The following is a 13,068-nucleotide window of genomic DNA, read 5'->3' as shown; positions in this document are numbered from 1 at the left end:
CCAGGATCTCAGGGAGAGTAGGAAAGCTAAGGAAATGATAAAAGGAGAACATATCCCCACTATTTCTGTCTGCAAATGCAGGTTAATAATCATCCCAAGTGCCTGCACCAGATGCAGTTGCTAGTTGTCACTGAGAGTCATTTAATCCTAAAAATAGCTGCAAATATCTGCACTGACCATTAATAAAATGAACATAACACCTTTGAGTTTGAGAGGTCCTTCTAGGTTATCAACTCAAAATTCTGTCTAATGCAGACTCTTTTATGGTAACAGCAGAGGATCATTTGAAGATTGTCAATATTCCATAAGACAAAAAATCTTATTTTAAATTCAAGTCCCATTTTAAGAGAGAATAGAAACTGACTTGAAATTAACAACATTTTCTAACTGAACAAAAGAAAAATACAGGCACACATACCTCTAAGTAAAAGACACTCTTTGGGTAAAGAACTCTTTCTTGAAACAAAAGGTAGAGATGAAGTATTCCATCTAGATTATGTTTATTCATCTGTCATATCTCATTTATCTTATCATGAAAACTGCTATCAAGGATGTGTACATGCATTCTAAGTTGCTTCAGTCATGCCCAACTCTGTGCAACCCTACAAACTGTAGCCTGCTAGGCTCCTCTGTCCATGGGATTCTCCAGGCAAGAATACTGGAGTGGGTTGCTGTGCCCTCCTTCAGGGGGCCTTCCTAACCCAGGGATTGAACCCACATCTCTTACATCTTCTGCACTGGCAGGTGGGTTCTTTTCCACTAGTGCTATCTGGAAAGCCCCACTATCAAGGATATTCCTCAGCAAAGGACAAGAAAAGATTACTTCTCTTCCCCCACATTTGTATAAAAACAACATCTGTAGAAGAGAACTGACAGCTGATGGCGTGGAGAATGCAAATCTCTTCATTAATTTTCCACAAAGTTCTGCAGTGCATGGTCACATGAACAGTGAAGATTTAGGGATAATAAAGATAGCTCCTGCACAATTACAAGAGACATGTCCTTTCCAGGGGAAGGCAAAACCATAAGCAACATCGCTTAGAAATGGCCCTCACTTATTACCTTCAAGGGGCTTGACAATTTGTAATTTTTCAGGCATAAAACCTCGAAGGCAACTGGCACTGCTTAGGTCTGTGATCTCCGATTGGTCGGTGTAGAGGGAGGCCAGGCTCTCTGTGGGCGTGCCACAGCCACTACCCTCTTCTTTCTGGTCAGCCAGAACTTGGATCTTCCGCTGCCATTCTTCTGCAAAGAACTGCTTCTCACTTAAGTAGTTCTGTCGCCGAAGACTAAGGCGATGAAGTGCTGTTGCCAAATCGCTCTCTGTAGAGGGTCCTGGTTGATCCGCCTTCTGGATGTTCCTATGGGAAAATCATATTCACTGACTACATCTGTGAGGGTCAGAAGCACAGCAAAGAGCTCTCCTTTCCACAATGGTGAATGTTCGAGAGACTGATCTTAAAAACACGTATTTTTCTTAGATAGCTGGAATACAGAAATAGTAACAAACCCAGATCTCTAATACTACGTTGTACCATTTTTATAGATCATTTCAGATGACTTCAGATAGGCTATATTATGTTGTGTTTATTAAAATTTCTGTTTCACTTAATTCATTTAGCTATAAATGTTATCTTGTTTCACTGAATCTATAATACCATTGAGGGCAAGAGGTATCATTATTTTATGTATTACTAAGAAATTAAAAATGCTACTCATTATACTACAACACATCATTAGCGGCAAAAGATAAACAATTTCAAAAATATTAAAATGTGAAAAAATTTACTTTAGGCCATAAAATCCACTATGAATACTGCAGACATTTAAAAGAAAACAAGATTCATAAATACTGTATTTTCATAGCTCTGCAACACAGTTTTTCACTTCTCAAGATTAAAAAAATCGGAGATATCTTACAACTGATACCAAAAGAAAGAGTAGTAAGCCAAGTTTTAGGCATTCCACGTGTGAATTCACATAGATGTTCTTGTTAGATCTTTTCCTAAGGTAACTGTGTACAATGAGGTAGTATCAACACATAAGGCTACCATGGGTGCAGAATCTACCCCTAAGACCAGACAATACAATAAAAAACCCAGGGTAATGGATTTCTGCATTAGGAATGACTTCTCTCAGGTGCCAAACATCTAATTTTCAAAAACTTTCAGTTGACTTTCCAGTAATTCTCTTTAATTTCTAGTTAAACAAAATTCAATGAACTGAATTAATAAAAAAACAGAAACAGAAATCTCAATTTAAACAAATAGGAAATTAAGAGCAATCTAGTTTTCCTTAATAGGTATTCAAGATTATTGTTTATCGTAAAGGCACCAAAGCTGAAATTATGAGCACGGGTTATGAGAAACTATCATCTAATGCTATGCATAACTGCCAATGACCAAACAGATTCAAACAAATTTGATTCTGAACACAAAGACAGAGACTCAAATTTTGCCAAACCAGAGAAGAAAGAAGTAAAGAATTTTATAGTTCAATGCAAACTCCATTTTGAATATAATTAATTAAACCTTTCACTCCAGTGATCCGTCTAACGAATAATGATACAAGGCATCACTACTGAATGCGAACTGATAGTTCCTTTCAGTGTTGTCTTCAGACAGCACAGAACAATGCTGAAATTTGTGTGTGAATCCATGTTTCTTACCCTGGATCTTCCTCCAAGTTACTCTTCTGGGTTGTTTTGCCCTCTGTTGGTTCTAAGCCAGATTCAAATGGTTTTGCTGTCATGATGACACTCGAGCGGTTGGAGCCTGGGATGGGCAGTAGAATTGGGAATGGGACAGAGCGACCCCGGGTGTCATTGGCAGCCTTGACAGTGTCAAATACCCGTTTCTGTTGGGCTCTGTCAAAAAAGAAGTGTTTATTATTGCCACTGCCTACCATTGGAGTACTCTAGAAAAGATGCATGTAAACGCAGCTCATTAAAAACAAAGCCACCCTGAAGAGCCTCTGAAGTTTGGGAGAAATTATTAGAAAATAAATTTCAGGACAAGAGAATGCTCTCACAGATGGGAGCACTATCAGGAAAGAACTGAATAGTAAGAAGATATACTACTGAATCTCATAATACTGGTCACTTTGGATTGTAGCTGCTTTTCAATTTCCATCCCAATGGTCTAGTAACAACACATACGACCTGTACTTACTTTTGTTTAAAGAGAGAAGATTCCTCATCCAAACTCAACTTCTTACGCATGGTCCCCTCAATCTCCGCTGCCAGAGATTCCTAAGAAAAGAGTTTGAGGGTACTAACAGTGATTAACTAAGAAGCCTGTTATGAGAAATAAATGACCTTTCAATTATCTAATAGAATTCCCAGAATCCAATACTTTCAGTGTTACAGTAAAAGAAAACACAAGAAAACAGTCATAAGCTAAAATGCAGGGGAAGAAAAGAGACATTCTGGAAATGTAGCTTTTATACAAGAAACGACTACTTTTTCATCATATATATTTTTACAGGAAGCAATGGGAAAAGCCAATTATGATATATAAATGTATTACATATACAGATACACAAAAATAAAAGGTTTGAAAGGCTATAAACCAAGAGGTTAATAGTGATTCTGTGGAGGTCAGGATTTGATAGTATTTAACCATTTCTTTTTGGTCCTCTCTAGTTTCTAACTTTTCTATAATGAACATGTAAAGCTTTTACAATATAAAAAATTGTTTAAAATAAAAATCAGCAATCCTCTCCTTCCCCTGATCAAAGGTGAAGATTCAATTAGCATGGATGGTAGACTCAATGGGGCTGACAATGACTAGAATTGGAGGTACTGGTGTGAACTCATGATGTTAAATATGCATAGAAACATAAGATATGAATAGAAAGATAGATATACATGTGTTTATATGAGTGCATATGAACATACATATATTTCCTAGCTCTATCTGTTGAGAGGGACTGAAAGCAATAATAACTCTAGTGGCAAGGCATACCTAGCACCCAGATTTTGGATTCTAAGTATCATTCCTCACTAAAAATAACCAGAGCTCCTTGGAGAATGGCTGATCTGAAGGCCGGGCCAGGGAAAGGGCAAGAAGAGCCTGAAGGAGATCCTACTGACCACATCTGGGACAATTTAAGTATCAAAATAAAAAAGAGTAATGATGGCTTATAATCCACTGATTAAAATAGGAATTCATGGGTCTATACTGCATAACCTAAATGAACCAATGAATAAATAAATGAGACAGAAAAGTTCTGACAAAAGAATGCCAATTTTAAAAAGCTGAAAAAAAATGATGGAATTAAAAAGTCACCATTTGGCAACCATCATAGTAATAACTGAGTCAGATACATCCCAATTAATGGGTGCTAAAACTAGTGGGTAAAGCTTGATGGGAAACATAATATTTAAACAGTATCAAAGTATCACCCCAAAATAGTTATTTTGATCACTTGGTTAAAGTAGTATCTGACAATTTTCATCACTGAAAAGTTAATTAGTAATGTTAATTCAATTAACTAGTAATTAATTAACAATGACTAACCTTACAGTGAAAAAAAACTGGCAGATATTACCTTAACCAAGGGATCAAAGTTAATTAACATCATCAGTAATGGGACAAAAAGACAATGTGTGCCTCCCAATACAATGCACTGAGGAGAATATGGCATTATTTCTGCTGAAAATGCATTGCTGCTGCTGCTAAGTTGCTTCAGTCGTGTCCGACTCTGTGCGACCCCATAGACAGCAGCCCACCAGGCTCCCCCATCCCTGGGATTCTCCAGGCAGGAACACTGGAGTGGGGTGCCATTTCCTTCTCCAATGCATGAAAGTGAAAAGTAAACGTGAAGTCGCTCAGTCATGTCCAACTCTTATCGACCCCATGGACTGCAGCCTACCAGGCTCCTCCATCCATGGGATTCTCCAGGCAAGAGTACTGGAGTGGGGTGCCATTGCATTACCTAAATCTAATTGTGGGGAAACAACAGACAAATCAAAACTGAAGACATTCTACAAAGGTCATAAATGACAAAACAAAGACAGAAGAACTGTTCCAGACTGTAACAACCCAATGCAATGTACCCTTCAAAGGTCATTGTTGGGACAATTGGCGAAATTTAAATGGGCTCTGTGGATGAGACAGTGATAGTATTGTATCAATGTCAATATCCTGGAGTTGATGGTTGTATGTGGTTAGGTAGGAGAATGTCCTTGAGAGGATCCTTTTTTTTTTTTAATACATACACACTGAAGTATTAAGGGGTAATAGGGTTACTAACAACCCTGTTACTCTCAAGGACCATCAAATCTTAAGCAAGTTTCCTTAAATACATAATATTTTTATCAGTTCCTTACCCCAGAGAAAACTCCATATGGCTGAGAGAAGTAGAGATGAGCTGCAGGGCTAGATCTACTGCGAAGTTCCTTTATTTCTTCTTGAGATTCATGTAGCATTCCAAGACACTCCATATTCCTGTCTTGTAACTCATGAAGCTGAAAGATTGGAGGGCGATTAGTGTACCTTATTATACTACAAAGTGACAACAGGAAAAAAAAAAAATTGAGATAAGTTTAAATTTTATCCAGAGGACTAACTTTATGAATTTAAATTTTCTACAAAGACTCTGAAACAACCTAAGCAAGGAAAGTATATATATTTCCAGCTGCCAGATTTAGAGGTGTCTTGGCCAGAATTATATACAAACATGATTTCCTAAAAATGTGAAAAGTAACTGAGACAACCATAGCTGTCAATTCAGTATTTAATGCTTCTTATATAAAAAAAAAAACTTATAGAGGAAGTATAATAGCTATGGTCAAGTTAGTTTAGCACAGTATTAGATATGTATATTTTTAAACATCTCTCTGAAGCTTGCAAATGACAAGATCAAGTCTATCACGTCTATAAGATGTCAGGGTGCAGGTTTCTGTGGTGGTCGAGCAGTTAAGAATTCACCTGCCAGTGCTGGGGACAGTGGGTTCAATCCCTGGTCCAAAAAGATCCCCCATGCCATGGAGCAACTAAGCCCATGTGCCACAACTACTGAGCCCAAGCTCTAGAGCCCATGAGCTGCAACTACTGAAGCCCATGCTCCATAACAAGAGAAGCCAACCACAATGAGAAGCATGCAACAGCAATTGGAAAAATAAAATAAAATAAAATGGTAAAAAAAAAAAAAGAAAGTAGGTCCTGCTCGCTGCAGCTAGAGAAAAGCCCGTAAACAGCAATGAAGACTCACCACAGCCAAAATAAATAAATAAATAAAATCTTAAAAAAAAAAAAAAAAAAAGATATCAGGGTACTCAATCGACATAAAACAGGTAGTTTCTTCTCCCTTGTTTCAGAAACTTTCTTTTATAGTTAGAATACATAAGTGTGTTAAAACAGTACATAATTTTCAGAGTACATTCTAACTTCAAAAGGTTCTTCAAGTGTATGTATTATGTGGACTAGATGATCAGCATCACTAGGGCTAGAGGTGCTTATTAAAAATGGAGATTGCCTTATTTTAAAAACTGTTAGGTTAGTTGACAGAGACCTGAAAGGGATCATACATTCCTAAAAAATCTTATAATCTCAAGGTTTCCCTGCTAAGAAGGATGTTGTCATGTTATGATTAGTTTTAGAGACAGAATTTTTAAAAAGCTTTATTTTGTAGATCTCATAATTTCATTTTAATCTTCTGTGGTTATTTCAAACCTGGTAATCATCTTTAATCATTCTTATTCACAAAGAAGAAAGAAACTATTAATCCCTCTCTCCCATATTACACAAGATAAAGGAAGATCTCATTACCTCCATCGTCAATTGTCTTTGGGCATCTTTGGAAGCTTGGAGGTGAAGTCTCAGTTCTTCCTTCTCAATCACATGCTAACAACATATTAAAAGAGACATATGAAACCTTCTCACGTAAAATAGAGGTTACTCTCTTTTTAAGACATCTGGAGAATGTTTTCCAGGGGAGAGTCCAAAGGAATAGCAAAAGCTAATTTTTCAAAAGCCAAACAATAGCAATAAAATGGGCAGAACACAAAATCCATCAAGGTGTTTAAAGGACAAAGAGCATGAGTCAATAGTTCATACCACAACTTTCTGAGGAAAAGAGAATTCCATTTAATGGAAAGAAATAATGATCTGAAAGTAGTTATTCACGATATTTTATGACAGAAGACTAAAACAGGAGTCAGAAAGACTACAGCACTGTAAAAGGGCAGGGACTATGTTTATTTTGCTTAGCACTTAACAGAGTGCATAAGTATTAGGTCAGTGCTTAACAAACATCTGTTGAATGAATGAACCTACTTCTTTAAGTTTGTGCTGAAGATCTACAATCTGAGACAAGAGAGAGGAAATCTCTTCTTGGTATCGAATCAGTTCATCACTCTTCCCAGACAATTCTTCAGTCATTCTGGACATCTGAGCATTGGTTTCACCTGGAAAACAAAAATCTTTTAATTAATATAAATATAGGACATTAAACTATGGCCTGTGGGCCAAATTCTGTTTTGTAACAAGCACTGGGCTATCATGAATTGATTTTTCTTTAACATAAATTTAAAGTAATAAACCTGAATAACCCAACAGAGAAAACTGAAGGTTCTTCTGAAATAGACAAATGCTGGGAATTTAATAAGAGGCACTGAAGCCAAAAAGAGATAACTTATAAAGGCAAACAAGCTAAAGATTTTGCCTCTGTCTTTTTCTTTATGAAGGATAAAGCTGAAAAAAGATAGGTGAATTATATATGTTTGCAAGTGCTGAGACACTATGTTTTTGAGTAATCATCAGGGATATAAATAAGGTCCCAAAAGAAATGAGAATCAAACTCAACAAATATAACAAAGGCTATACACTTACAGAGAGATTCAAACTTTTTCTCTAGTAAAGCTGATCTTTTCCCAACTGATTTATTTTTTTTTTAATTTAGGTAATAATACATGAAAGCAAAATATATTCCTTTATAGAAACACAGATACTCACTGAATGTTATATTTTACACCATCATTTAAGCTCTAGTTTTGCTACTAATCAGTTTCCTGACTTTGGCAATCATATTCTCTACAGGACTATTTCTGCACCAACAACATAAGAGTTTTGGTTCCTTTCATTTTAATATGCTGTAACAGGCAGAAATATAGGTCTTTATTTAATGATGACAAAGATATTTCTTAAAAATACAAATGGAACTTTATTTAGAGTTGTGGGCTCAATGTTATATTCCAAGATTTTTAGTAACTATTTAAACTGTTTCTTGACATGTTTTTATTGAAATCATTGATCTAATTTCTGAGTTAGTGATACACTACCAAAGAATTACCCAGAGGCTATAAAACAGAACACATTAATACTTACGAAGTTCTTTAACACAATCACTGACAAGCTGCTGTTCTTTCTCTTCATAGGTAATAGTTTCTGTCTTTATGTGACAAGCCTTCAAGGGAAAAAAAATCAGTATGTGATAATATCTTCTAATGATTTTCTAGAATTAACTAAAGAAAACATTTAATACTCATTTAAGATAAAAGTTCATCACTTGCAAAGGAAAACAAAAACTCATAAAGCTTTATCTATCACAAAATAAAGACTATGGAATAGGACACGACAAATATCTCCCCCTTATTCCTTGCAGGGCCTTTGCACACCACCCCCAGCCCCTGCTCTCCATCGTATATCTCTGATAGGCTAATCGTCAGCCTCAACTAAAATGTCACTTGTTTAAGTAGCACTGCTTTGATCCATTCTCTGACCCTCCCCCATTATATAAGCTCATGAAACATTTTCCAATACAGTTCTTACCTTGGTTGTAATGATTTAGCTATTTGTGTAAAGTCCACAGCATATATATTGTATGCTGTGGTTTCCCCTCTTTCACCTGTCAGCTTGCTATTCATTTTTCAGTGGGCTCTAAGTAACAGTGGAAGGTAATCAGTCACCTGTGCCTTAGCTGCCACCCACTCCACCCCCAATGGAAGGTCAATAGCAAGTCCTTAGTTATGCCATATTTCACCCCAATACTACCTAGACCTAAACCTTATAGCCTTTAAGGTAAAGGAGAGTGAGAAATAATGTGACTGTGCCTTGGATCGAAGAAGCATATTCTCTTCTTCCAGTTCCTTGAGCTTTTCCTGCAGCATGTCCAATTGCAGCAAACCTTGAGATAAGCTAAAGGACTCATTGAAGCGAAGAGGTGTAGAGCAGCTGGAATCAGTTTCACTCTCTTCAGAAGCAATGGAGACAATTCGAAGCAACTCATCTTTCTTGGACAGCTCATGCTGCAGTTGATTAACCTGCACATCAAAAGGGCTTGATTTACAAGATAGTCTTTATTTTACATTATTTACAAGTAATATACCTTCTAATTCATGGGGCAATTGTTTCTCGCCATAAAACAAAATCATAAAATCAGCTTCTAGGTTCTATTGATTAAAGTAATAAGAGCTAAAAAGAGAGTCAAAAGCCTCATATATTTCCTGAGCTATAATTTCAGAGCACTAACTCAATGAATATAGTTTTTTCTATAGTAGGTGAAAAGAAAAGCCAATTTCCATATTCAATATAATAGGAATATAGGAGGAAATTTCACATAAGGTGACATATTCACAGTTCAAAACAAAACAGAAGAAACTTCAAAATATCAGAATAGAGCCTTATTTCAAATTCTCATTCTAAAGGTATTTTTTCCCCCATAATTTCCATTTTATTTATTTATTTTATTATTAAAATATTGTATTGGTTTTGCCATACATTGACATGAATCCACTGCAGGGGTACATGTGTTCCCCATCCTGAACCCCCCTCCCATCCCATCCCTCTCGGTCATCACCGTGTACCAGCCCCGAGCATCCTGTATCATGCATCCAACCTGGACTGGTGATTCATTTCACATATGATAATATACATGTTTCAATGCCATTCTCCCAAATCATCCCACCCTCCACCTCTCCCACAGAGTCCAAAAGACTGTTCTATACATCTGTGTCTCTTTTGCTATCTTGCATACAGGGTTATCATTACCATCTTTCTAAATTCCATATATATGTATTAGTATACTGTATTGGTGTTTTTCTTTCTGGCTTACTTCACTCTGTATAACAGGCTCCGGTTTTATCACCTCATTAGAACTGATTCAAATGTATTCTTTTTAATGGCTGAGTAATACTCCATTGTGTATATGTACCACAGCTTTCTTATCCATTTGTCTGCTGATGGACACTTAGGTTGCTTCCATGTCCTGGCTTTATAAATAGTGTTGCGATGAACAGTGGGGTACATGTGTCTCTTTCAATTCTGGTTTTCTCAGTGTGTATGCCCAGAAGTGGGATTGCCGGGTCGTATGGCAGTTCTATTTCCAGTTTTTTAAGGAATCTCCACACTGTTCTCCATAGTGGCTGTACTAGTTTGCATTCCCACCAACAGTGTAAGAGGGTTCCCTTTTCTCCACACCCTCTCCAGCATTTATTGCTTATAGACTTTTGGATCGCAGCCATTCTGACTAGCGGGAAATGGTACCTCATTGTGGTTTTGATTTGCATTTCTCTGATAATGAGTGATGTTGAGCATCTTTCAAGTGTTTGTTAGCCATCTGTATGTCTTCTTTGGAGAAAGGTCTGTTTAGTTCTCCAGCCCATTTTTTGATTGGGTCGTTTATTTTTCTGCAATTGAGCTGCAGGAGTTGCTTCTATATTTTTGAGATTAATTCTTTGTCAGTTGCATCATTTGCTATTATTTTCTCCCATTCTGAAGGCTGTCTTTTCACCTTGCTTATAGTTTCCTTTGTTGTGCAGAAGCTTTTAATTTGAATTAGGTCCCATTTGTTTATTTCATGAAATTAAAAGATGCTTACTCCTTGGAAGGAAAGTTATGACCAACCTAGATAGCATATTCAAAAGCAGAGACATTACTTTGCCAACAAGGGTTCGTCTAGTCAAGGCAATGGTTTTTCCTATGGTCATGTATGGATGTGAGAGTTGGACTGTGAAGAAGGCTGAGCACCGAAGAATTGATGCCTTTGAACTGTGGTGTTGGAGAAGACTCTTGAGAGTCCCTTGGACTGCAAGGAGATCCAACCAGTCCATTCTGAAGGAGATCAGCCCTGGGATTTCTTTGGAAGGAATGATGCTAAAGCGGAAACTCCAGTACTTTGGCCACCTCATGCGAAGAGTTGACTCATTGGAAAAGACTCTGATGCTGGGAGGGATTGGGGGCAGGAAGAGAAGGGGACGACAGAGGATGAGATGGCTGGATGGCATCACTGACTCGATGGACGTGAGTCTGGGTGAACTCCGGGAGTTGGTGATGGACAGGGAGGCCTGGCGTGCTGCGATTCATGGGGTCACAAACAGCCAGACACGACTGAGCGGCTGAACTGAACTGAACTGTTTATTTTTGCTTTTATTTCCAATATTCTGGGAGATGGGTCATAGAGGATCCTGCTGTGATGTATGTCAGAGAGTGTTTTGCTTATGTTCTCCTCTAGGAGTTTTATAGTTTCTGGTCTTACATTTAGATCTTTAATCCATTTTGAGTTTATTTTTGTGTATGGTATTAGAAAGTGTTCTAGTTTCATCCTTTTACAAGTGGTTGACCAGTTTTCCCAGCACCACTTGTTAAAGAGATTGTCTTTTCTCCATTGTATATTCTTGCCTCCTTTGTGGAAGATAAGGTGTCCATAGGTGTGTGGATTTATCTCTGGGCTTTCTATTTTGTTGCATTGATCTATATTTCTGTCTTTGTGCCAGTACCATACTGTCTTGATGACTGTGGCTTTGTAGTAGAGCCTGAAGTCAGGCAGGTTGATTCCTCCAGTTCCATTCTTCTTTCTCAAGACTGCTTTGGCTATTTGAGGTTTTTTGTATTTCCATACAAATTGTGAAATTATCTGTTCTAGCTCTGTGAAAAATACCGTTGCTAGCTTGATAAGGATTGCACTGAATCTATAGATCACTTTGGGTAGTATATTCATTTTCACTATATTGATTCTTCCAATCCATCAATATGGTATATTTCTCCATCTATTAGTGTCCTCTTTGATTTCTTTCACCAGTGTTTCATAGTTTTCTATATATAGGTCTTTTGTTTCTTTAGGTAGATATATTCCTAAGTATTTTATTCTTTTCATTGCAATGGTGAATGGAATTGTTTCCTTAATTTCTCTTTCTATTTTCTCATTATTAGTGTATAGGAATGCAAGGGATTTCTGTGTGCTGATTTTATATCCTGCAACTTTACTATATTCATTGATTAGCTCTAGTAATTTTCTGGTGGAGCCTTTAGGGTTTTCTATGTAGAGGATCATGTCATCTGCAAACACTGAGAGTTTTACTTCTTTTCCAACATGGATTCCTTTTATTTCTTTTTCTGCTCTGATTGCTGTGGTCAAAACTTCCAAAACTATGTTGAATAGTAGTGGTGAGAGAGGGCACTCTTGTCTTGTTCCTGACTTTAGGGGAAATGTTTTCAGTTTTTCACCACTGAGGATAATGTTTGCTGTGGGTTTATCATATATAGCTTTTATTATGTTGAAGTATGTTCCTTCTATTCCTGCTTTCTGGAGGTTTTTTTTTTTTTTATCATAAATGGGTGTTGAATTTTGTCAAAGGCTTTCTCTGCCACTACTGAGATAATCATATGGCTTTTATTTTTCAATTTGTTAATGTGGTGTATTACGTTGATTGATTTGCAGATATTGAAGAATCCTTGCATCCCTGGGATAAAGCCCATTTGGTCATGATGTATGATCTTTTTAATGTGTTGTTGGATTCTGATTGCTAGAATTTTGTTAAGGATTTTTGCATCTATGTTCATCAGTGATATTGGCCTGTAGTTTTCTTTTTTTGTGGCATGTTTGTCAGGTTTTGGTATTAGGGTGATGGTGGCCTCATAGAATGAGTTTGGAAGTTTACCTTCCTCTGCAGTTTTCTGGAAGAGCTTGATTAGAATAGGTGTTAGCTCTTCTCTAAATTTTTGGTAGAATTCAGCTGTGAAGCTGTCTGGTCCTGCGCTTTTGTTTGCTGGAAGAGTTCTGATTACAGTTTCAATTTCCATGCTTGAGATGGGTCTGTTAAGATTTTCTTTCTTCCTGGTTCAGTTT

General features: G+C 37.0%; 1 protein-coding gene across 4 annotated transcripts in view; it reads right to left on the bottom strand.

Annotated features, from left to right (window-relative positions):
* The window catches only part of TRAK2 (trafficking kinesin protein 2), a 71,131-nt gene that overhangs the window by 7,501 nt on the left and 50,562 nt on the right, over positions 1-13,068 (bottom strand). For all 4 annotated transcript variants that reach the window (XM_070388175.1, XM_070388160.1, XM_005904243.3 and 1 more), the window contains 8 exons: positions 9,056-9,265; positions 8,331-8,409; positions 7,281-7,411; positions 6,774-6,848; positions 5,333-5,470; positions 3,171-3,250; positions 2,669-2,866; positions 1,063-1,361 (listed from right to left, as the gene is read on the bottom strand). In XM_070388175.1, coding sequence (XP_070244276.1) covers positions 1,063-1,361; positions 2,669-2,866; positions 3,171-3,250; positions 5,333-5,470; positions 6,774-6,848; positions 7,281-7,411; positions 8,331-8,409; positions 9,056-9,265 — 1,210 coding nt within the window. The remainder of the gene's footprint in view (positions 1-1,062; positions 1,362-2,668; positions 2,867-3,170; positions 3,251-5,332; positions 5,471-6,773; positions 6,849-7,280; positions 7,412-8,330; positions 8,410-9,055; positions 9,266-13,068) is intronic.

Source organism: Bos mutus, chromosome 2, assembly GCF_027580195.1.
Source record: "Bos mutus isolate GX-2022 chromosome 2, NWIPB_WYAK_1.1, whole genome shotgun sequence".
In the NCBI taxonomy this organism is placed as follows: Eukaryota; Metazoa; Chordata; class Mammalia; order Artiodactyla; family Bovidae; genus Bos; species Bos mutus.
This window is presented reverse-complemented; position numbering and strand designations above follow the sequence as displayed.